Source organism: Gadus morhua, chromosome 22 (genome assembly GCF_902167405.1).
Source record: "Gadus morhua chromosome 22, gadMor3.0, whole genome shotgun sequence".
NCBI lineage: Eukaryota > Metazoa > Chordata > Actinopteri > Gadiformes > Gadidae > Gadus > Gadus morhua.
In genome coordinates, this window is record NC_044069.1 from 11538360 (window position 1) to 11563964 (window position 25605).

Below are 25605 nucleotides of genomic sequence, written 5' to 3' on the forward strand. Positions count from 1 at the left end.
GTTCTCATCGACCTGCTATAGATTCTCACGCACACTGTTGATCTTCTCCAGCAGAACAAATTTTAACCTTAAGCAAACACTAAACAGTTAGGCTAAAATAACCACCAATGTCAATTTTTGATCCTGATTGATGCCATGTAATTACGCTTGTATGCAATTGTCAGTAGGTGTGTTTCCTGTATGCATTAAGATCAACATGCACTCATCACGATACACAGTATGAGTAAAGCTTGTACACTGAACTCCAGCTTTGTGGAAAGCAGAAGCAACACGTATGGATGACTGGGGTAGGTGACATGATAATAGCCTGATGTCTGCAGCAATTACACTAAACTCAGAGATTAAGGAGCCCTTGCGGTACACTCACTCGGGCAGTGCTAAGGTCGCACACGACTCTTGCCCTCTGAAGATAATCAGCCATGCAACTCAAGGCAAGGGGACTTGCAACTCGCTACAGACACTATATATTGTCTGTAGCCATGTGGGCTTTCCTGCAGCAGGATAGGGCACTCGATGATATGTACATCAATGTTCAATAACATAATAAATTATTTAGAAGATGAAAAAAAAACGATTATAAAGTGGTTTGAGTATGTGTTTTTAATAAGCATGATTTACCCCAAGCTTTCCTTCTGTTTTTTGACACATTGAATGATTGACTAAAGTGGTTTTAGTATGTGTTTTTTAATAAGCATGGTTCCCTCCAAGCTTTCAATCTGCTATTTGACACATTTAATGTTTGAAGAGTAAGCAATCTTCAAGCAATCTTCATGCCCCAACTCTGTCTAGAGTTCGGGCATGTCTCTAATCCAAAGTCATTCCCAGGGAGGTGGGGAGAGAGAGAGAGAGAGAGAGAGGGTGAGACAGAGATTGGAACAGACAGATGTGATGTCACTGGTCACGCCCAGGACACACCAGGTGTCCATCACGAGGTTACAACCAGACATGTCGTAACCCAGGAGAGAACAGAGATAGGTTCAACCACAACAATCTTATTGCACCTCCATTCGTTTTCAAAGAAAAACAAATGTAAACAATTACAATTTGTGATTACAATTTGTAAACAGAATATTATTGAAACTATTTATTTCCTTTTTCCCTTCAAAAGCATTAAACGTACAGAAAGCCATGGTGGTTAACCTCAGTAATCTCAAGTATTAGTCGGGGGACAAAAACAACATTCTCCTCCATCTTCTGCATCATCTCCATCCCTCTTGGCTCTCCAGAGAGGGACGCTGCCAACTAGCAGTGATGGAGAACGCTATGTGCATGGCAAGACAAGCACAGTCCTATCTGCTCCGCAGTTTATATGTGTGGATCCCAGATAATACACGAGGCACCCATCACACAAAAACCTTAATAAACTACTAAATTATTACGAATAATTGAAGGGGCCGACTTGTATGCCATAAATTATTGATTAATGTGCATTTTACATATTTTGTGATAATCTAGTGGGTAGATTAGAAGAGAAGTAAAAATACAAAAACAGTCAAACTAGGCCTGCCGTTGAGGACATTGTAACTATCACTGTTGTCAAATCAAATGAAAGAAGTGTACACAATGTAAAATACACAGCAAATTCTATTTTCTTGTATTTGGAAAACAAAGTAAAAGAAATGTCATATTTCCACCATGTCCAAAATTTATTTGAAATATATAAATCTGGTATAACAGCTTTGGAAAAATCGTACCAAGCATTGAACCACATGTCACCAATTGTCAACAGCACATTGTGAACATTGATGTATACTCAATACTAATTTTGAGATGCAGTAAAAATACATTTTAAAGTGACACATTTAAAGGTAATAATCTCATGAGAAATGCATTCAGCGATAGTCTAATAACACACAGAAGGCATATGCAACAACATCAAACAAAAGACAAAAACAACAAAACATGTGTAGCCTCAAGTAACCACACTTCAAACAGGAATGTCTATTCCACTTCAAAACTTGGCATTCACACAGATGACTAAAAAAATGAAATCCTTTCAAAAGCAACGAAAGACAACACCAAAACAGACAACACTGAACATCAAAGGCATAAAGCTCCAAACAACATCTACAATTAACTCATAATCATGTTTAAGGCTTCTGAGTGAAAACATGCACACAGGCTAGTATTATAAACAGAAAACGTAGCTCACCGCACTCATTTCCGTCAGTTTATAAAAAAGCTTTTGAAAAACGTATTTGAAAATACGGCTACATCAAATCTGGGGCGTTCGCACCTTTGATTGTCTTCAATACAGGGTTTGAATAGTCAAAGTGTAAAAAATAAAGGCTCAGTTAAAAATGCATCTCCACCGTCACAGTCAGGTGTACAAAACAAGCTTAGATCTAAACTCCTGATATACATTGAAAACCAATACTATTGTGTACCTTCACCTAGCTACAACAATGTACACAACGTATCATGCGGAGGCTGACAGCAAACCAAACACAAATGTACTTGGGTATTTGATTCATGAGCACTACAAGTTTACAACTCATGCAGGAACTAGGCTAGGAATATTCTGAATGATTTCTGTAGTCAAGTCAAAATACAAAATAAAGCATGCAGAATGCTACATTAGTATAGAGTACCATGGCTATATGGAGTAAAAATGCATTCATGTCGATTTGAAGCAATGCACACCAAACCCTGTACTTCCAAATGTACACCATATGTCTGTTCTTCAGCAATCGCTCAGAAAAACATGCATTCATTACATTGAATCGCTACAACCGGTGAGAAGTATATGTATTCATTTAACATCGCTGAAAGCTGATACCTTTGAGCTGAAAATAAACAGTGTTAAAACATCAGTGTACGGTGCCAAGAATACATCATTACAGCCTTTTTACTGTTGAAGTATGCCTTTGCTTGCAGTTCAGTGTTCCGTTGTTGCAGTGCTGTATTTCACAGCATCCTTCACTCGATCCAACTTCCGTCATATGACAATACTCCTTGAGCCCTGAGGTGCCCCTTTAACGATCTACTACAATAGGAGTCTTTTGAGACTAAAAAATATAATATGTATTATATGTGCATTTCGATTTGTATTACAAATCTTTATAGATCTATATTTTACCTGTCCCCCCCTCCATTTCCTTCCCGAAAAAAGTCATAAATACTCCTATATCCAATTTAACCTTCCTATTCCCTCCCTCCCTCCATCAGTTGTTGTTCTGCAGGTGGATTTCGGTGAGGAGGTCTTCGTCTTCTGAGCTGAGGTTCACCGAGCTCAGAGCCAAAGTCCGTGAATGTTGGACCTTGCGCCTTCACGGACCAAAAGGATGATACGGTCATTTAGACACAATTCCTCATTATCTGTTATTCATTTGGTTTTAATTATTGCTTGAGGTTTATTTGTTTTTATTTCATGAAGACATAGGAGGTTACTATAAAAGGTTTACAGTTCCACCTACAGGTAGCTAACCCAGTTAGGGATTGAAGCTAGTACAGCACGCCATCTGGTGGATATCATTTGTATTGATCTTCATTAAATATGAATGGATCATACAGCTCAATTTAACTCAGTTGAACTGAACACTATATCACACTATATCACTTGTTCTAAACTCACTATTTAGAACAAGTGATATTTTTAGATGTGTGCAAGGTGCTCTGAAGCTGCCATGCTGTGAGTGTGATATTAAACTTTCAGTTTCTACATTTACATTTTTACATTTAGGGCATTTAGCAATAAGTACATTTGTCATAAGAAGTGCATCAATATATCGCTGTCGGTACAGAAAGAATGTTCATAGAACCAAGTGCAAGTACAACAATCGCTAGGCTAACCAATTCCCTGTGTTACAGCAATCATAGCAGCTACTGCAGTTGCTACACAGTTAAGTACTAGTACTAGTTTATATCGGTCAAAGATGCTATAGATTGAGTTTAATTAGTTAGAAATTCTATAGCCATCCATCCACTATTTGTGAGGGAAATGCTCTGTGAGCAGATCTGTTTAGAGTTCACCAAGCCTGCCCCTGTATGGGGCAATTTAGGGGAATTCCATAATCCTGACAAATAAGCGACCCTCTTCCCTGACTGGTTGGGGGAATCAATCATGGATGCGTAAAATGCATCATTCTGAATAGCCGAGAAGTGTTGGGGTTATGGGGAGAGCTAAATCTTGCTCTTCTATTTCTCTTGTTTGTTCTCTTTAGAACTCCCGAATCGTACCTACAGCCGCCTTAATGTTCTCTATAGAATCGCACGTCCTTGCCCTTGATTCTGGCAAGAACAAAGGGTTCTAGCCTCAGATCTTTTTCTAAATGGGCCACCGATCTGAAAGTACACTGGTATGCCTTGCATGGATACTATTTTGTGGACTTGAGAAAATATATCGCTTGCCGAAAAAAAATGATAATTGGTTTTCGTTAGAATGTCGCATTTTATGTTACTGGGGGATACTTTTGTGAAATCCTACCAGGTAGTCTATAGTGACCTCACTCACTTTCTCATAAGACTCTCTCTGACTCAAGTCATGTCGGACAACCCTCCATAGCTGCCCTAGCATCACGCCCCCGGTGGCTCCGTGCTGAACTACGGTGGTGTTTGTTTGGTCTTACTTGAGCTCCGCCTCCAGCGCCGTCACCTTGGCCTGCAGGGCCTCCCTCTGCTCCTGCTGCTCCTCCAGCTCCCGCAGGCCCTTCCTCCTCACGCCCTCCAGACGCTCCACCTCACACTCACTCTCGTCCACCTGCCGCTTCAACGCCTTCACGCGCAGGGACAGCTGCCCGGGGGAGGGAGGGAGGGAGGGAGGGTGAGAGAGAGTGCGAGATAGAGAGAGGTCAGAGTGAAACAAGAGAAAGTTCCAGAATAAGTGAGGGTCTTAGGAGCATAGTGTGGCAGGAGGTTAACCGTCTGGCCAGCATGAACTGTATGTGTGGATTGCAACCAAGGGGTGGAGATCAAGTCTTTTCCATTTGGGGCTGAATCAGACCAGAAAGGACAGGCCTTCTACACACTTGTACTAATCAGACTAAAAAGGCAAACGTATTTACAATATCGATATAGCTAGTTTGTTCTACCTGATCCTTCTGCTCTGCGGACTGGTTCCTCTCCTGGTCTAGGGTGGCGTTCAGGTCCTTCAGCCTCCTCTCCATGCGTCTCTGGGAAGCCATGATGGTGACCTTCTCTCTGCACACATCCACACAGCACACATGAGCACATACACAACCCATGCACTACAAGGACCAATAATATCTGTGGTAACAGGCCAGCTGTAGAGCCTGTAGAGTATTTACTATTTGGTCATTTAGCACACCATTTTATCCAAAGATTGAACCCCGTACCTTAAGGCTGGGATTTTAATATTGTAGACATTGTACTGTACAGCCACCCGTGGCATTTCGCCATTCTTCACATATCTTACATTTTCCTACCAATCTTTTTTTAAATATTACAATTGATTTAAATACATGTTTTCTTTTGTGCATTTCAGGGGGAAGGATATTTGTTAAGGCCTTGGCGGAGATTGAACCGGACCCCCGGTTCCCCTGGGCGGGTGTCGGACCCTACCTCTCCTCACTGAGCAGCGTCTCCTCCAGCTCCAGGACCTTCTTCTCCAGCACAGCGAGGCCAGCGGAGGGGCGCGACGGGGTCTCCATGTCGACCACACGGGACTTCAGCTCCTTCAGCTGGAGGTAGGAGAACAGAGGCAGAACATCAGTGTTACAACGGGGCAGGGATAGCCCCCGTGTCCCATCGACTGGTTGGTTGGGTTCGGTCTGTCGGTTGGGTTCAGCTCAATTTAAATATTTTGAATTTAATTTTAATAAAAATAAATTCTCCTCAGAACTCCCTTTGCTTGGTCCAAGGTGGCAGTTTGTTAAGACATGCGAGACGACATTCAAATGATACACGGCAACCAACGCTTTTAAAGAAGTAGAGGATCTACGTGCGGTACGTAAACAAAAATGGCGGCGGGAGCCCCACCTGTCTCTCCATGGAGCTCTTGTCCATCTCCAGGTCGTGTCGGGCCGAGCGCTCCTGCATCAGCTCAGACCGGAGCTGTTCCACCTGAGGGGGAGAGGGGAGGGAGCGAGCGAGGGGAGAGAGGGGAGAGAGGGGAGAGAGGGGAGGGAGGAAAGAGAGGGAAGAGAGGGGAGACAGGGGAGAGAGGGGAGACAGGGGAGAGAGGGAGGGAGGGAAGAGAGGGGAAGAGAGGGGAGAGAGGGAAGAGGGGGGAGAGAGGGAGGGAGAGAAGGGAGGGGAGAGAGTGAAGAAGGGGAAGAGGGGGAAGTAGGGGATGAGAGGGAAGAGAGGGAAGAAGGGGAAGAGAGGGGAGGGAGGGGAGGGGTGTCAGGGAATCAACTGCAAGCACATCACGCATAGGAGTGGCTGGTAAAATAGGTCACAGTGCTATTGTTTGACTCTGTGACACAGTAGCCCTACTTCCTGCTCGCTTTGCATGCCTCTCCACGTGACGAAGGGTGTGTGTGTGTGTGTCTGTCTGCCTGTGTGTGTGTGTACCTGTTCTCTGCTTCGGGCGATTCGGTCATTGAGAAGCTCCACGTTGCTCTTCTCTTCGTCCAGCTCAATCCCAAGTGACTTGAGTTTATCCTGCAACACACACACACACACACACACACTTTAATGAACAGTTCAGAGACATCTACTAATGTTTCCTCCACAACTTTAAAAGACAGAAAGCAAAGTAGTTAGTTAATGAACGTGAGAAAGGGATACCACGATAACAGTAGTTGACAAAAGGGCAGCCAATGGAATGAATGAAATGTTAATATTGACAGAGGGAGCTTAGGCTTAGGGTCATAAACGATCCAAATAACTTACTCCGATAAGATAAGGAGTACTCTGGGTATTTCTGATGTTGAACTTCCACCTTTCTGCACGACAGATACCCCGGGACACAGCTGCGAGGTGCCCGCCACTCATCATGTCCCGCATAACTTATGCTGCCCTAACCCCATTTGACCTTTGACCTTTGAGTGCGTGTGCGTGCGTGCGTGCGTGCGTGTCGGACTGACCTCCAGGCTCCGGATCTCCAGGGAGCTGTGTGTGCGTGCGTATGTGTATGTGCGTGCGTGCGTGCGTGCGTGCCGGACTGACCTCCAGGCTGCGGACCTCCCGGGAGCGGTCTGTGTAGGTGCTCCTCTCCGCCTCCAGCTCCTCCTCCATGTGTTTGAGGCGCCCGTTGAGCAGGTCCCGCTCCAGCTGGGCCCCGTCCCGCTCCTCGCCAGCCGCCAGCAGGTCCTTCTTCAGGCGGGAGACCTACGCCAGGGCAATAACGTAATGCGGCATAAATAACCTTTCCCCAATTTGCAGTTTCGTTTTGAATAGATTAATAACTTTAAAAGGTCTATGTGTATGTGTGTGTGTCTATGTGTGTGTGTGTGTGTGTGTGTGTGTGTGTGTGTGTGTGTGTGTGTGTGTGTGTGTGTGTGTGTGTGTGTGTGTGTGTGTGTGTGTGTGTGTGTGTGTGTGTGTGTGGTTAGGGATAGAGATCTTTGCTGGCAATGTCCAAATGGCCCAGATGGGTTTCAATTATCTGAAAAAGACTAAAATAAATATATGTTCTTTTGCAACTGCAAGGACAAGCTGGCTATGATTAGCACCATTCTTCATAGTGGAAGGCAAACGCATGCAAACTGCTGATGTCTCCAAAGAAAATAAACTGCTCTACATTTCGTTTTAAGACCAAGTTTTATGCTCTGCCAAATTTGAAGTTTCCCTGTTGGCTTGAAAGTTAATTCATGTTCTCTGGGAACGACTGCTATTAAGTCAAGACAAACAACAAGTCTGGATTCTAGAGCATTCAAACCATACAGATTAGAAACAGAATAAACAAAAGGACTGCAATCATATTTATGATGTAACCCGGAAATCCTGTCTGGGATTACCAGACAGACAGACCAGATAAGTACCATTTTATCTTACCTTAACCTTGATGACAAGGTATTAGGGTTCCTACAGTATTTGTTTTGAATAGCTTGTAAGCGGTTCAGTCCCACAGAACTGTATTACTACCTCTTCCTACATGACAACATCATCATCCTCGCCCTTCTTATTATCAACACCACCATCCTCCTCTTCATCATCACCATTATCATTAGCATCATCACTATCCTCATCACCAATCCCATCATTACCATAACTACCATTACCATCATCCTCATCACCGCCATCATCAGGACCATCACCACCATCATCTTCCTCCTCATCATAATCATCATGGCCACCATCACTGCATCCTGCCCCCCCACTCTGTCCTCACCTCATCCTGCTGGGCCTTCAGGCTGGTCTGGCTCCTCTGCAGCTCTGCCAGCCGGTCCTTGCTGCTGCGCTGGGCCTCCAGCAGCTCCTTCCTGGAGCGGTCCCGGTACTCCTCCAGCTGGGTCTGCAGGCCCATCACAGACTGCCGGGAGTCGCCCATCATCGACTCCATCTGGAGCGCCCGCAGGAGCACGGAGAGGAGGAGAGGGAGGCAAAGAGTGGGTGAGTGGGAAATAGAATACAATAGAATATAGATGTCCCAGTCAACGTCTGCACATTGCACCATACTAGTAGGTCAGTCATTAGGCAGTCCTGTTGTTAAATCCAGCATTGACGAGACCTTTTGGATAATTATTTTCTAAAGCTTACAAAATCCCTAAATCTCCTGCTTCCCCAAAATTTGAAAACACTGTTTATACAAGTCCACACACACACACACACACACACACACACACACACACACACACACACACACACACACACACACACACACACACACACACACACACACACACACACACACACACACACACCTCCTTGTTGATCTTGTCCAGGGCGCGGTCCAGTAGCCTCTTCTGTTCCTCCAGCTCCGTCTTCCCCCGTCGCAGCGCCTCCCTCTCCTGGTCCCGCTCCTCCAGCCGCCGGCCCAGCTCCTCCTTCTCCTTGCCCAGCCGGGCCGCCCCCCGCCGGGCCTCCTCCAGCTGGGTCTTCAGGGCGCGGTTCTCGTCCTCCAGGACCTCCAGGGCCTCCTCCGCCCCGGGGCTGAGGGGCAGGGTGGACGAGCGCCTGGTGGTCTGCGGGCCGGGGGGGAGACAGAGGGTCAGTGTCATGATCCGCCCCTGGTTTTCTCATTCACCTGCCTGCCACCCTGATCACTCCCAATTAACCCAACCACCTTCACCTGTGTTTCCCCTATATCAGTCCTCTCCTCCCAAACATTCCCTGCCAGATTGTCTCTTGTGTTTCACAGTGCTTTCCCGCGATTCTACTCCTGACCTACCACCGCTCCTGCCTGCTCTCTGATCCCGGCCTGTCTGACTATTCTCCCGGTTCCTGATCCCGGCCTGTCTGACTATTCTCCCGGTTCCTGATCCCTGTCTGACTCTCCTTCTGGTTCCTGATCCTCGCCTGTCTGACTCTCCTGCCGGTTCCTGATCCCCGCCTGTCTGACTACCCCGTTTGTTTCCTGATCCCTGCTTGTCTGACTACTCGCCTGTCGACGAAATAAACTATTGACTCTGTTCCACGCTCGTCGCCAGTCTGTGCACTTGGGTTCAGCCAAACGCGCACGTTACAGTCAGTCCCTGGACTAGATTCAACAGTCTCTGTAATGAGGGAGTTTTGCTGCCCTCCGCGATGCAAGTATCGGTGGTAAAGCGAACCAAAGGGTTGGCTTTCACCTACACGGAAAGTATCGACGTGGGTTTGAGCCATGAAATAAGTGAAACAGCACTCTGGGTTCTGGTTGGACTTGCAGTCGATGCAGTCATACTCGGAGGACAAAATAGACATGGTATCTCGTAAAGCATTGAGGATTTTGTGAGGCTAATAAGAGTATCAACGTTTTTCAATGTCACCAAAGGTGCTGCAGATTTCAAGAGCTAGTATTTGAATTTAATTTGTTAAAAATTGGCATAGCCATCGTAAGTGTTATAGCATTATTAGAGTGAAATGTGCTGAGAAAGTATCTGTTTTGATTTGACAGGGCCTGCCTCTGGAAACAGACCAAACCGGGGCATCTCTGAGCCATCATGGAATATTTTCCCTGATTGGTTCAGGTATTCCATCTGGGCTGTCAATCAGAGGGGCGGGAAATGCAACACGACTCAATGGTGGCGTAAGACAGGGAGGGAGGGATGGAGGGAGAAGAGAGGGAGAGGACTTTGGCTTTTGGTTGCTTAGTTTCAAAATCTCCCTCTCATCTGCTCTTTTCTGTTCTCTCTCACTCAAATCTTTCCCATAGCAGCTCTAAGTACCATTCACCGTATGCCAGTGTACATATTTAGACTCTTTTTCTGCTACCCTGAGCGCAGCAACAGCCTCTCCTAATCCACTGAAACCAATAGGATTCTCCACGCCTACACAACACATTCAAATACATCCTCTCTGTAAAATACGTTCCCTTGTCGTATACATTCAGTCTGTGTGTTTGCCTTTAACTCACAAGGCATATACAGACATGAATACGGTGCGCTGCCTCGCCTCAGGCTTGGAGTCAATGGACTGGTGAATGTTTGATGTGCGTGGGACGGCCTTTCTTTGTGTTTTGCATACAGCACACAGAGACACAGACACACAGTGTTTACGGCTAATACCATGCGAGACAGCCGCTCTCGGAGTCTGGCGTTGGCCTCCTGGAGCTCCTGGGCCGACTCCTGTTCCAGCACGGGTCTCGCTGAAAACCCCGCTAGCGACTGAAAGAATCAGGGCGGGGGAAAGAGCAGGAGGGATGTGAGAGGGACGGGATGGATCAGAGTTAAACCAGTGCATGTAATGTAAGGCGATAACCGCCCTTCCATCAAAAACAAACAACCAATCACAGGGTGGAAGAGACAAAAAAACAAACAAATTGTTACTGATCTCCTAGATCCCTATCAGGTGGTATTCTTTGTCCACACAATGCCGTACCTCTTTTGCCTTTTCCAGTTCAGCCTTGTCGCTCTGTGATTGGTCCCTCAGCCTGCTCATCTCAGACCGCAGCCCGGCCTCCGCCCCCTCGCCAGCCTTCCTCAGGGCCTGGAGCTCGGCGCACTTCTGCTCCAACTCTGCCTTTTGTTTGTCCAACTCGGCGCGAGTCCGCTTCAGATCGTCATGGCAACGCTGAGCGGCCTTTGGGCAGGTAATCAAAGATGAATAATATGTGGGAGGACGGGAATATGCTTAAGCACACAACAAAGCTTGTTATATGGGCCGCGTGTGTGTGTGTTTGTGTGTGCGTAAACCAGGCAATTTTACAGACACAATGATGAAGAGAAACAGTGATACAAAAGTGAATTGAAACAGAGAGAGTGAGACAGAGAGCGAGACAGAGACAGAGAGAGCGAGAGCGAGACAGAGAGAAGGACGGAGAGACGGAGAGAAAGAGAGAGCGAGAGCGAGACAGAGACAGAGAGAGCGAGACAGAGACAGAGAGAGAGAGAGAGAGAGAGAGAGGGAGAGAAAGAGAGAAAGAGAGAGCGAGCGAGACAGAGAGAGAGAAAAACAGGGTGATGGAGACAGAGAGGGGATGAACTAATCTGCAGACAGGGAAAATCAGAGCCGCACTAATACATGGACGAATAGAGACGTGGAATTAGAATATAAATAGCTGATGAATATGTATGACCGGCTGCAATGATAAAGAGCGGCACAAAAAAATAAATAAATACCATCGGCAATTTTTGAAAAACATGAAAGGGAAGCCATACAACTGAGGAGAGCAGATAAGCCCTTCGCCTTCAAGCCAACCTGACAACCCATAATCTCTGCGCAAGGGCACGGCGCACGCCAGGGATTCTTACCTCAAAACGCCCATCGTCCACACCGGGCGTCTGATTCTTCATGGAGGACACCGAGTCCTGCAGCTCCCTCAACTCCCCCTCGAGCCCCTCTCTCCCCCGGCGACACCGCTGCAGCCTGAGGCGTGGAGGGAAGGATCAAGTGGGGTTGTGAGGTGCAGAAGATGGAGCCCTGAGAGACAGCTCTGCACCCACAAACACACTCACAAAGACAAGGTCGAGACACTGGTTTCAAACCGCGATTTCACTATTTTTAGGGGGATTGGATGAGAATAAAGAATTTGCAGCACAATTGATTGGTAGTGTTGTTATAGCGACATCATCATTGGATTTAAAATTCATAAAAGATCAGTCGATATAGGGTTATTGAATCAACAGCACCCTGATTTAGAGGAAAATCATAAACAAAAAGTTAAAGTCAAATCAATTCAACAAAATCAAGACAAAATACGTAAACAATTGATCAGGATCATTTACATCATTTAACACACAGACAAGTTATATTAATTGAAAGCGATCCTATTCCGACAAGCCAAAGGGTTTCTCGTCACATTGCATCACAACTCCACTAAACTCAAACCACACAGATTGTATTCTCTCTCACATTTGACTGTTGTCCTTCCATTGAGTCCTGAGGATCACAGGTTAAGTCAAAATATTAAAAATTAAAAAATAACCCACTTAAGTAAATTATGCGGAAACAAAAATGTACCATATTATAAGGTTAATATTGATTTTATCCTGATATATTTTAAGGTTACCAGAAAAACTATTTTATTCTTTCAGCCTTCAAAATTCCACTATTTGGGAAACCTTCAAAAAGTATGTGAAGCGTGTGGACACGTTTCACATACCGGCCTAGCGTTGCGGCTAGGCTAATGCCTTGACACAGCAACACAATGCTAACAGCTAGCTGGGGACTCACTCTAGCTGGGTGGCCTCCAGCTGGGTCTTCCAGGTGTCCCCCTGGTCCCTGCAGCTGTCCAGCTCATCCCCCAGGGACACCATGGAGGCGTTCACCCTCTGCCTCTCCTCCTCGATGTCTTCCTGGGACTGACACACACATTATCAGGGCATTATGAATTGATGTTGAATTGAGTTAATGTTCCATTTAAAGTAAATTAAGTTGGTAAAATGAATACATTTCAGTAAACAAGAGTACACAGACAGCCTTTCCTCACTTGGTTAAATAGAGATAATGAATAGATGACCATTAGATTATTTTTTGGGTTGAATATCATCTAATAATATAATATCAAGATAAATCATTATTATAATTATATAATACTGATACCAGTGGAGTCCTACCAGATACCAGCTGATTCCCAGATACCTTGTCCTGTTGTGTTTTTCCTAAATCTACCCGGGCATCACTTGTATTTGCTCCAATATTTATCGTTTTTCTCTTGGATTGTCCTCAGCCTCACGTGGAAGTCACTTTGGATCAAATTGTCTGCCAAACAACTAAATGTAAACAAATCCTGGGTATAAACATTCAGAACTCCACATTTCCACAGTAGGGTATCTGAGGCTCCGAGCAATACAGTATGCTGCTGCTGCTGCTGCTGCTGCTGCTGCTGCTGCTGCTGCTGCTGCAGCAGCAAGCGCCACGCATATCTAACATCAATCGTGGATGATTTTAATGTATGTGATGCTGAGCCGACTGTTTAACATCACATACGCTCAGCGCTAACACAAGCGGACTTATGGGTAAAGATAAAGATACCCATAAGATAAAGCCTCGAGAGTTCTGGTTGTAATATAGTGTCCAAGCTAGGGCTCTATATTCCTTTTTAGACATTGGGGCACTTTACGGAGGTCATGCTGAGTTGTGATGCAGGTGTACGTTCTCAGGTGGGACAAGACAAGAGTGAGAGGTGGAACTTCCAGGTTCAAAAAAATAGGAGCCGCGCTTGGAGTCAACAACCTGGGTCGCGCTAATCAGCACCAGAAACTCATTCATTAGTGAGATTAGCTTGCCTCCGTGGAGGAGCAACAAAACCAGCAGGGGGGCTTTTACTTTGCCAAGCAGAAGGTGTTCAACTTTACCTACAGGGCACTATTCCCACAGTCTCAGTCTATACCACAACCAGACACACATCTTCATCAATAAAAGATGACATGCAAATTTCTGAAAAGCCGAAAGTGAATACACAATGCAATGAAACATTTTGACTCAATCAGCAAGGCGAGGGGAGGCTGTGAGCATTTGTTTTTACTACCACAGACAAAAATAAATGTCAAAACAGAACTCCTTTCTTCGAATATGTGTTGTGTTTTCTTATACGGCTGCCGCCTGTCCTCGAGCTCTGTGATCCAAAAATAGACTACCTGTGGCACCCGGGACACTTTATCAAAAAACTCTGTTGAACACCAGCTACCGCCACCAGAATATCACCACATAGCAACCGGTTGCTACCCTTTGTGTATTCTCCTGTACGTCTTAAGCCCTCCCCAGCTTTGCATATGTGAATATTATACGGGATCGGTGTTTAAACACTGCAGTTTCGGCCCTGGAGTCAGTGTTTGCACACATTTCAGGTTGGCAGTTTTATTGACACTATATAGGACTACGAAACCTGGAAGAAGTATGTGAGAGGCATTCGGGTAGGACTTAAAGAAGACGCATACAAGACCATAAAAAGAACTATGTTTAACTCCAGCCTCCTCCTCTGACTAATTCCATCAGTTGAGTTTGCTACTTGACGTTCAAGTATAACCAGGCCGCCGTCATAGTGTGTGGAGGGTTGAGAGAGTTGAACAATAACATATCTTAAAGTTCTGAGTCTATTTTGTGAAATATACGCATTCTAGTCTTCACAGTTGGAGACTGAGTAATAACTGAATGGGGTACATATGGAGGAATAGGGATAGTTAACGCCAATTTCATTATGTTCAGCGATTCAGGGTTTGGGGTAGGTTGCCAGGGTGATACTAGGCTCGGTGTTCATCTTCACTGACCCAATCAATATCTTGTAGGCGGGACAAAAAAAATAGAAGGCTCATAAGGAAGAAACTTGCAGCACCTATGGTTACTGGCCGATATTCCAGTCCTACACGTTGTCACCTTGAATTGGATATGCGGTATTGTTGTTTTATCTGGGACGGCCCAGAACTGAACAAAGACACGACCAGAGACGACGTATTCCTTCTCATCTGTTGTTGTCTCCTTAGTGTCTTCTGAGCTTGTTGACACTGAAGCAACAGAAGCTGTGAGCTTTTGTTCCTCCTACATTGGTCTACTCATACAAATCCTCCCTTTACTAGGACTTAAACTTCACTCATTTTAACAGATCATCCAAAGCAGCTTCTGTTGAATTCAGATACCATTAAAAGAGCAGGTAGGGGATAAAGAGTGAATATGTATACGTGTCATTGAGGAGCAAGTAGGGGTATAAACAGTGAACCTGTATAAATGTCACTCTGGAGCTAGTCGGGGGATAAACAGTGACTTTGTATACATGTCATTGAGACGCAAGTAGGGGGGATAAACACAGACTTTGTAAACATGTCATTGAGGAGCAAGTAGGGGGGATGAACACAGACTTAAGGGGGAGCAGTTAAGGGGGATTAGGGCCTCTTGCCCTAGGATGCTTACCGGTCTCCCTCTGTGTACACTAGGAATAAAGCCCAGTACCTTTCTGAGACATGGGAGTTGACCCCCACCCGTAGCCTACTAGCCTAGCCTCTGAGCTACCTCGTAGCCAGTCTCTCCTCTCTCCTACCTGCGAGACCTCCTCCATGGTCCTCCGGAGGACCTCCATGTCCTGGCTGTACTGCTCTCTCAGGTTCTCCACCTCCTCGTCGTGGGACTCCACCTCCTCCTTCAGCGCCCCCTTCAGGGCGGTCAGCTCCCGCTCCCGCTGGTGCAGCGTCTCCTCCTGCCGCTGCCGCAGCATGGCCGCCTCCACCAGCTCGGCCTGCAGTGTCGCCACGTCCTGGGGAGGGAGGGAGGGGGAGGGGGAGGGGGAGGGGGGGAGAGAGAGAGAGAGAGAGAGAGAGAGAGAGAGAGAGAGAGAGAGAGAGAGAGAGAGAGAGAGAGAGAGAGAGAGAGAGAGAGAGAGAGAGAGAGAGAGAGAGAGAGAGAGAGAGAGAGAGAGAGAGAGAGAGAGAGAGAGAGAGATTAGGGGGTCTTTGTTTTACCTTATGTAAAGGTGTGTTGGGTTTAAGGTTGAAGAGTTATCATGCGAGTGTTCTTTGTTAGAAATGCCATAGCCGATCCTTCAGCTATTAGTGTGTGAAATGCGCTGTGAGAATATCTGCTTCTGCATGAGCCAAACTAGATTTTAGGCCACTGCCTGCCATTTTTCTAAACAAACAGGGCATCTCTACCCTGATTTATTCGGGGGCTCCATCTTACCTGTCAATCATAGATAATTAAATGCAACAATGGCGGAGTAACTCAGGAGGGAGGGAGCAGAGAAAGAGGATGTGTTTTTCATACTCTCTCTCTATTTACAATCCTAAAGCATCTTTATTTAATTAAAAACATCTGTTTTTTGATGACAACAGTATAAAGTAACAGTTTACAATAAGTACAAACAGCAGTACAGGAGCAGGAGATTATATCCCTCCAAAGATTAGTGACACGAGCACACATCGTTTTGTGTGGAATGATTGCAGAAGTGTTGTGACTATGTAAATAATGTTGGACATAATGTCTAAACGATTTGTGTGTATGGCTTCAGCTGAGGTGTGTGTGTGTGTGTGTGTGTGTGTGTGTGTGTGTGTGTGTGTACACAAAGCAATGTCAGTCCATTCTTGGGTCAGTCTGTCAAGATGCATTGCGCCGATTTTTGCATAAGGGCATGTATGTGTCTTTATGTGCGTGTGCGTGCGTGCGTACGTGTGTGTAGAAGTACGTGCCTGCGCGTGTGTGCATACATCTGCATCACTGTGTGTGCGTACGCGTGTGCGCCGTCAATACCGTTTGCACTGAGTCGCTGTAGGGGGAGTCTTCCGAGATCCTCCTCAGCTCTTCCTGCAGCGCGGCCAGTTGGTCTTCCTGCTGACGCACGGTGGACTCTGAAGCCTCCCTGGCCATCCGCCCCTCTGCTAGTCTGCACGCCGGGAGACACATTGCACGCCAGCATCAGCTCATGTCAGGGCCACGCCCCGTTATCGAGTGGATGAGTGCCGGTACTTGATTGCGAGGGGGGGGGGGGGGGGGGGGGGGGGGGGGTTGCGAGTGATCCGGGTATGGGCCGTGATTTATAGATTTGGGTTAATCGTCGTCACGCACACACGTTCACATGCACCCACACACATACATACAAGCGCACAGATGTGTAAAAGATGTATATCTGCTCACTCATCATGGGCTTCCCTCAGCTCCGCCTTGAGTCGGTTTAGCTGCTCCCGAAGCTCCTTGGCCTCGTTTAGATGTTCGTCACCGTCCTTGTTTGGATTTCCCATTGATCCTCGGAACTAGACACACACACACACAAAAGTGGGACCGAGAGGGGGAAGACAGAAGTTACATCGGGAAGAATCTTCCACAAACTACGCCGTCAAGCACAGCAGATGGTCTGTCTGGATCTTAAGAACTATATATATATCACTGTATATCAACCCCAACTTTGTTCTTATACGCCAAAAGCTACTTCTACGGCTCAAAAGTTTCTGAAAGTTACAAAAAAGTACTTTATGGGCCCTGTCAGCATGCTCTGCCGTCAACAACTTTTTACAGACGGGTTTACTGTACAACTGCAGAGCTGCCGGGCTGGCGCCCCCACTGTGCTTTCATTACTTAGCCTCCCTGTACGTTCCCTGCATAGGAGAACACAAGGGAAGTAACAGAAGGAGAAGAGACAGGCTGTACAGCCCTCCTACACACCTCTACGGAAGGAAAGAGCGAGAGCGAGAGCGAGAGAGAGAGAGAGAGAGAGCGAGAGCGAGAGCAAGAGCGAGAGCGAGAGCGAGAGAGAGACAAAGAGTCAGACAGAGACAGAGGGCCTAAGGGGAGGAGGGTTCACGATTTCCGCTTCATTTCTTATCAGCAGTAGATGGGGAGAAGAGGCTTGCACACATGTCTTTCGTTTGATTGGCCCTCGCTATAACAGCTGGCAGATAACTCCCCATTGTGGAGCCTGTTTCATGTACTCTGCGCTCCAGCGAAGAGATAATGAGCAGCAGCCTTTTCTCTAATGCCATCCAACAACGCTGAGCCCTGGATTGAGCCCTTGGTGTAAATTGCTTCAGCTTTGTACTCAAGGTCTCGAGCAGTTGTTAAAAAAGAAAGATGGCATGAAATCTTTGCCATGATTTAAACTAAGTAGGCCTATCCAATTTGTCTGAGGGTGATGTCAAAATAGGCACACCCAGACAAGATAACAAACCTAACAAGTACAAAGATCAAAGAGGATAAGGTAACTCTGGTTCAAGGAGAACTTCTTGCTACAAGTTTCAAATACTGTAACGGTTTTAAGAAAAAACATTAGGCGTTTAAAAATTAAATAACAGGTCACACTCCCTTATGCGAGTCTAAACCAATTTAAAACTACCACTTTAGACATACATCTTATCCAGAAGTAGCAGACTTACAGAGAATTCCCCCAGTTTAAAGACTTCTTATATTCAAAGTCTTCTAAATCAACATAGTTTGAGACCATCTCGATCCTTAGCGTCACACAGCGCTATCGGGAGCTAACTCTGCGCCGCTACATCAGAATATGCTCAACCCAGCAACTCACAACAGCCCCGCTCAAGAAATAAAGGGGGGCTTAACAGAGATAAGAACCTTCACCCCCACCCCTTTAAACTTCTCGATAGCTAGGATGTGTTGACATGAGCTTAACTCACCATAACGTTATATTTGATACTAGGCAACCTTAGAAAACCACACATCATCATTCAGTGAGCTTTAATGCAAACTCTCCTATCACTAAGACCCTGGGATTCACACCAACTATTCTAACTTCTTTACCAAATCCCATTGTGTTGCTATTGATTCAGGCAAATTATTAGGTCAATTCTGTATACACAATACCCATGTTGATGTTTTCACTGTTTCAACTTTAATGGACTGCTTTTGTTTGTGAGGGGAGCCACCACCGGGCTACGGCCGTGTCCAAGGTGACCCCCTCTTCACTAACACACACACACACACACACACACACACACACACACACACACACACACACACACACACACACACACACACACACACACACACACACACACACACCCCAATTAAAAGTCACTGAATACACACCACTAACAAAAGGAAACCGTGGCAACCCTGGAGGAAACACATGGCGGCCCTCAAGCCCGGACCCCCTTCTCCCTGAAACGGAGCTCATCCCGGACAGGCGGCTAGCCCCACCAGCTGCTACCAGGTTACCACCTCCGCTCAATTATGGATGAATATCAATGACTGCGCTTTTAACACGCCGGGCCGGGTGCAATCAGCTCCCCTCCCCTCAGGTGCATGCGTTGCCAAGAGACAAAACGAGGAGAGCGAGCCACGGGTTGGTCATTAAGCTCTCGTGAGAGGCGATGCAATAAGGCCTCATAAACACTCCCGGTGCTTAACGCGAGGGCAATGTAGACGCCTTGCATTATGGGAAGGCGAGAACTCAATGAGATCCCTTGGGGATGGAAATGTATTCAGATTTACTACCAGGGCGAGGAGCTACTGGTTACCTTTGGGCCTTCTTCTGTTGCATTTAAGTGCGGCCAAGTAATCAGCACCCTTGTTTCATTTGGGCGGCGGATGTTTTGCATTCCAGAAGAGAATCCTTAAAATGGCGTTTCATGTGCTAATGAAACCCGACTGCATTGACAGCAGTGACAACCAAAGATATAAAGCATTCGGTCACAAAGAATGTCACTGAAGATTCCCTTTCTAGGCAAAGCATAAATATAGTCACACTATTTTAGTACTGCTTAATATGTGTGTTGTGAAAGTTGGAAAGCATTTCTTTCTTCACAGTTTCCATTCAGTGCTGGGATACTATTACAGGTCAGATTAAATATGCACTACGTCATTTGCTTTTCCTCATGACCTACATCCTGGATATCTGACTTACTTATGTATACTTATATAGCATTGAATATATATGACTATAGATTGATACCTTCAAAGGGTTGGTCTTTGCATAGATGAGGTTGACCTTTCTTTTGATGGACGCTTCACTCGCACTTGACCTGAGAAGCAGAAGTAAAGAAAAAAGTTTTGGAAAACACAAACTAAAAATATCACGTTTGTCAACTACCAAGTGTCCTCATCTTACCCGTCTTTGAGGATGTTGTATATGGCTTGCTTTGCCTGTTCGTCCTCATCACTGGACACGTCTAAGCTTCGACTCTGGTGCCTTAATGGAGCCGGCGTTTCCTTTGAAGAGGGAACATGTTATGAGTCTCTGCAGCCCAATTAGTAGCAGCAGAAGAGAAATTAGTTCAAAGTGCCGCGCTACTATTTTAATACCTACAGGCTTTTTTGGTATGGCTGGATGAGGGGTGTCCTTGGCAACCGAGCTCCGCAACGACTTGAAGCCTGGCTTGGAGGTGGGGAACGCCATCGCCGTGGTGACAGAGGCGGCACTCGTCCCCGGGCCAACGCTCGCCGAGCCGGGTGACGCCGACGTTTTTGAGGGGGCCGATCGAGGCGTGGGGGTACTAGCGTAGGGGTTGACGGCGTCGAACGTGGGAGAGGCCGGCAGCGGAAGGGCTACCACGGCCTCTCTCCGAGCGTCCAGACTCCTGGATCGTTTGCGTTCGTCAAACCTCAGCCGCTGCCGGGCCCCCGCGCGGCCCCGGGTCTGCGGGCAGCCTCCGGGGCCGCTGCTGTTGAACTTGCTGATCAGCTTGTTGATGGGGGCCAGCGACTCGGTGTCTATGGCCGGGGCCCGCTCCTCCTCCTCCTCCTCCTCAGCCCGCGCCGAGGAAGACGAAGACGGAGAGGGCGGAGGGGGAAGGCCCTCTGGGAAAGACTCCAGGGGGAAGTTCTGCATGACGGTCTTCCCGCTGTGGCGCCCCAGCGATCCGGCCGAGGTGAACCCGTTCTGCTTGACCGACCTCGTCCCCACCCCGTTTCGTTTCACGCGTTTCAGTCCGGCCTCGTTAAACTCGTCCCCACTGTCCCACTCTGGTTTCTTCCCCGTTCCACCGCTGGTCACCGTTTTGGGTAGGGGGTCCGCCTTCGGAGCGGCTCCTCTCTCGCCGTCCCCCACCTGGCCCACGGCTTGTCCGTCCCCGGGTGGTCTCTTCAGGGGACTCCCAAAGACCTCCCCCTCTACTTCCTCTGCCGGTGACACAGAGGAGCTCCTTGTGTTTCCGACGGGGGCGTACGGCTTCGGGAACCCAGGCGGTTTGGGGTCTCTGCCCGAGGAGTTGTACCTGGAGCCTGGCACAGGGCTCAGACTCGGACTCTGAGGCATGGCCTGCGCCTTCAGCTGGACGCCGTACGAGTCCCCCTTCTCGCCGTCTTTGAGGACCAGGTAGGGCTGCCCGGAGATCCCCTGGACGCGCACCGCCACCCCGTACTTGTTGGAAGGGGGCGTGGCGGCGGCGGCGGCGCGGCTCTTCTCGGGGATCCCGCCGCCCGTGTCGTGCAGGTCGTTGATGAAGCGGATCTGGACGCCGTAGTCCACCAGTGGCTTCTTGTCTGTGGAGAGCGCGCTCATGTTCACTTGGCTTGGTATCTCCCCGGACGACCTGCACAGAAAGAGAAGGGCCATAAGGGTCGCAAATTCAAATCAGCTGACTCCAATAAAGCGGGTTAAGGGAACAGCGTGTACAAAACATGCAAAGAGGAGTGAAGTGAGTCTTCTCCGAGCCCAGTTTTGAGTTTTTATCTGGGCTCTGTAGGGAAACTTCAATATAAAAAGAACGAAATGAACGACTACAGAAAATACCTTGAAAACAAACAATCCCGACTGCTTTAGTAGGCTATGATATGCAGCAGACATTTCATTATTTATGTAGAGCCATTTTGCAGCTATTAACTTGTCATCCCCTACAATATACGATCAACCATTGAGGCACAATACCTAGACTTCATCAGCTTTAAAGTCTCTATTTCGTCTGCTCGTCTTTCCCTAGCTTCATAAAATGTACTACTAAAAAGAGTACTTTCCTGTCAGATACGATCCAAAATAACTCACTAAAGAGTATGGGTTACTGCTATAAATGTTGGTACTATTTCAACCCCAATTATTTCCCCCACAATAGGTATTCATTCCATAGCAGATATGCCACTGAGACAATAAGGTTTTTCTTTGTGCGGTTGGGTCCTACTAGGTGTGTGTGTGTGTCTGTGTCTGTGTCTGTGTCTGTGTGTGTGTGTCTGTGTCTGTGTCTGTGTCTGTGTCTGTGTGTGTGTCTGTGTGTGTGTGTGTGTGTGCATTTGAGAGAGTGAAAGCGAGAGCAAGTGCAAGTGCAAGAGAGAATAAAAAAAGAATGACCGAAAAATTAGAAGTCTCTAGAAACATAGGGAGTGGAGAGGCATCTCACCGCACAACAATGTGTGACAAATGTGTGGCTGAACACCTGGTTTTCCCTGTTGGGAGTTCAGCAGTCATTTAAGGATAATGAAGGTTGATAGTGGCAGATCAGGGCCCTGATCAAAAAGTTGTTTAAACTAACAACAACCTTTCTCTGACATAGGGGACCCCATAGGGGAAAACAAGTGGAACCGTGGGTTTTCTGTGTTCCAAATAAGCCTTTTACGTTATCACAGTCCGCCAGGCACTGCAGAAACCGGCCCGGACAGTATCAGAGCTGCCCGAGTTGTTATGAGCGAGTCCTGCTTTGAAAAGGAGCACACAGAACCGTGCAAAGGTGGATACTCCTGCTTTTGTCCAGGACCTGTGGAGCATTAAACACTAGGGGCTATGTGAGGAATGCCCCCGGCCTGGCACCCTCCCATCCCCCCCCACGCCCCTATCCTTGCCTGCCACAAAATGTCCCCGCCGGTCTCCAGACATCAGAAGAGGCTAACTGGGGAGGACAGTGTTTACTTTGAGCTGGGCAAGCATGCACACACGGAGCGACGTGTGCACACGCACCCACACACAGCCCTATTGATGCTTTGTCCGCGTGGAACGGTGAATGCCTACCATCGTGTTTGTTTACGCTTATATAACCTAAAGGAAATAAGTATATGACAGCACAGAGAAAAAGCTAAATAAAAACCATAACATAATTAGAAATTACAATTTGAACCAACTAGAAATTTGTCAACTAGGCCATGTATTTTCGATGCATAGTTAACAATCAACAGAATCCCTTGCAGGAAGACCATGTTTGCTTTGATTCCTAACCTCAGCCCCACTTTCAATACAAGGCTAAACCGCACAACAACTCTATGGGAACTCGCTGTGTGTTTGTCAGGAGGTGCCGAGCGCAGGTGCATTAAACACTAACTAGCTCCGACCTCTGGTTACAGTGTAACCTTGGAGGACCGTGGCGAGTGGTGTTACACACAATTAAATCATCAAATGAGTGTTGCCCACTCCCTTGTAATCATTCAGCCTGGAATGTCTGGCATTCTTCCTCCAATGCCATCCAGGCTACCGCGTGGTTATGAATGTATTTGTGAAGAGTAACATACAAGGGCAAAGCTGTACAACCAGAGGAGTGGTTAGTAACACATGCTGTGCAGAGGAGGATGAATGTTCAGCGTGTCGAAAGCTTGCTCATGAACAATTGATTTAAAACGAATAGTAACTCAATCAGGATCCTCCATCCAAAAGTAAAGAGAAGCCATACAACTCTTTAAACCAGACACAGGGGTCATATTTAACCCCTTGACACACCAGCCTTTTGGCTCATGTTAGTCAGCAGTGCTAACCAGGTGGAACGATCCCCAACATCAACACAGGGTGAATTCCAACGGGAGAAATGCAGCTCAGGTGGCTGAAAGTGCATCGCTCAGGTTAAAGTATTACCTGAGCAAACACAAGCTGCCGGCGCAAGAGCAGCTGTACAATAACCTATCGAAACGGTAGCGTTGGTTTGAGTTTCCCCCGTGAATATTAGCTCACCTCTTGACACAAGGACGGGCCTTGTGGAGGGAGGAAGACAGGAATGCCACCAAACAAGACTGTCGCTATTGTTGCGCTTCCCCTTCGCTCTGTCTACACCCTTATTTCACTTCATTATCTTGTCCCCTCTCGTTAGTTATTGTTACTGGCCATAAATCGCAAGCATTGTTGGCGTTTTCAAACGTAATCATTTTCAGGGGGAATTTCACACTTGACAGGTTTCCTGTAAAGGTGTGTTGAGTTTTGGGGAGTTAGTAAATTAGAGGTGTGATTATAGGACTGAAAATGATTGGACGCTTGAAAGTAAATGTATTTGATCTCATTTTGATATAAATTAATCATAAAACCATAGAAAATATGTCAATATATATTGATTTAGTTGTATTCTAGATATTTGTTAATTCATCATTAACTGTAGTGACGGAGCCATGGTATGGAAGGATAATTTGGGGTATAAAATAAAAAAAGCCCATAAAAAAAGCACAATGACTGGTGGACTTATAGGCATACACCTCAAGATGAACTGTTTGGATTCAAGACATGTCCCTAAGCATTGTTTTGGATGCTATTGTTCTGTTTTGCAGCAGGTTGTTTGGGACATAAGCAGGTTCTTTGCCAATCAAGTAGCCCCGAAACCCTGCCCCGGGGGCACGTTTTGATATCACACATTGTGATTTATATGTTTTTTAAAAACCTTTCTTATGAATAGATACGATTCAGAAACTGTTCATGGCTGATTGTGCTGTAACGATGTTAAACATGTCAAGCTTCAAATCGATAGACAGGTAACCAAACCATATGCCATTAGGATAGAGATTAATGCGAAATTGCATTATGAACAGGTCTACCTGGTGCTTATGGGCAAAAAATAAGGAAAGAGGCCATAGTAAACGTGTATTCTGCTTTTAAGCTAACGAAATGTGTTGGTCAGAAAAGAAAATAAGACCACATGGAGCAGCGGTGTCTCTGGTGAATAAATTGCGTCACACCCACCTAGCCGGTCAGTCAGTATCGCTGTGTCTCGAAACCAGCTTGTGTACATGAAACCATCCGACCCCAGATCAGCAGAAACGACCGACAGGGATGCCGCACCATTCACCTGTGAAACGTGAAGACGTGTCCGCGTCCTATTTACAGCCTCCACTCATATCCTCTTTACTACTGTCAGATCCAATTATAGGCGCCAGGCTAACACACTGTGTGTGTGAATGGTACATCCCGATCATGATAGCAAGGAGACAAAGGGGCATTCTCCGCACTGTATCCTTATTATCGAGACGAGGAAGAGCGGAGTAAAGTGAGGTGAAACAGCCGATGCAGCGATTAAGCCACAGGTGTACCTATTGCGTATCCAGACGTAATAAACGCTCGTTGTGGAAAACGCAGACTGCGCGAAATACAGAGATGGCATTCAAGGTTACTGGTATACACGCCAAGCCTAGTTAACCCCTCAAAATCCCAACCGATGGGGTAAATTATCTAATAACCATCAAAAATATACACTATTCAAACAGCTGGGTTAAGCCAACAAGATATTTGATTATACTACACCTGCAAGGTTAAGTCATACGCCAATACAATTCACGGGATCTGTCGTCACACTACTGGAGGGTAGCGGTGCGTATTGCGGAGGCTATTCGTAGTTTAAGAAGAAAAAAGATGCACCTACTTCAGTGGAGATCCGAGAACATTTCCCCGTGTAAACAGTGCAACCTGTTGCCTGTATGTCGGATACGTTTCGTCCCGCCTCAGCACCAAACCCATTGGTAGACTGCATGGTCGAGCCACGCCCACTTTGAGCTTTTTCCAGTCTGTCACCATCATCATATTGGAAAAATTCATGGATGATTTCAATATTGACATATTGTTTGTTTTAATTACCTACC

The 25605-nt window shown here is 46.6% G+C and overlaps 1 protein-coding gene across 3 annotated transcripts; it reads right to left on the reverse strand.

Annotated features, from left to right (window-relative positions):
* Positions 1-585: 585 nt before the first annotated feature.
* On the reverse strand, positions 586-25456 carry cgnb (cingulin b). Of its 3 annotated transcripts, none has more exons than XM_030347542.1 (21): positions 25389-25456; positions 20165-21389; positions 19967-20067; positions 19811-19880; positions 17044-17159; positions 16660-16792; positions 15458-15670; positions 12658-12785; positions 12337-12363; positions 11736-11850; positions 10864-11064; positions 10551-10649; positions 8769-9029; positions 8237-8407; positions 7072-7233; positions 6475-6564; positions 5938-6021; positions 5521-5639; positions 5031-5139; positions 4569-4732; positions 586-3267 (listed from the first exon to the last, which is right to left on the reverse strand). In XM_030347542.1, the coding sequence occupies exons 2-21, from the start codon at positions 21356-21358 to the stop codon at positions 3165-3167; spliced, it is 3660 nt and encodes a 1219-aa protein (XP_030203402.1). In that variant the 5' UTR covers positions 21359-21389; positions 25389-25456; the 3' UTR covers positions 586-3164. The 3 variants fall into 3 exon arrangements, with proteins under 3 accessions (XP_030203402.1, XP_030203403.1, XP_030203404.1); XM_030347543.1 differs by lacking the exon at positions 25389-25456 and adding an exon at positions 24713-24827; XM_030347544.1 differs by lacking the exon at positions 12337-12363.
* Between the last annotated feature and the right edge of the window lie 149 nt (positions 25457-25605).

Excerpts from the sequence above, each read along its gene's own strand:
- cgnb (XM_030347542.1), bottom strand. The coding sequence starts at position 21,358 with ATGAGCGCGCTCTCCACAGACAAGAAGCCACTGGTGGACTACGGCGTC. Across the intron at positions 8,408-8,768 it reads TGGACAAGATCAACAAGGAG|ATGGAGTCGATGATGGGCGA; the intron begins GTGTGTGTGTGT and ends CGGGCGCTCCAG. Across the intron at positions 5,640-5,937 it reads AGAGCTCCATGGAGAGACAG|CTGAAGGAGCTGAAGTCCCG; the intron begins GTGGGGCTCCCG and ends TCCTACCTCCAG.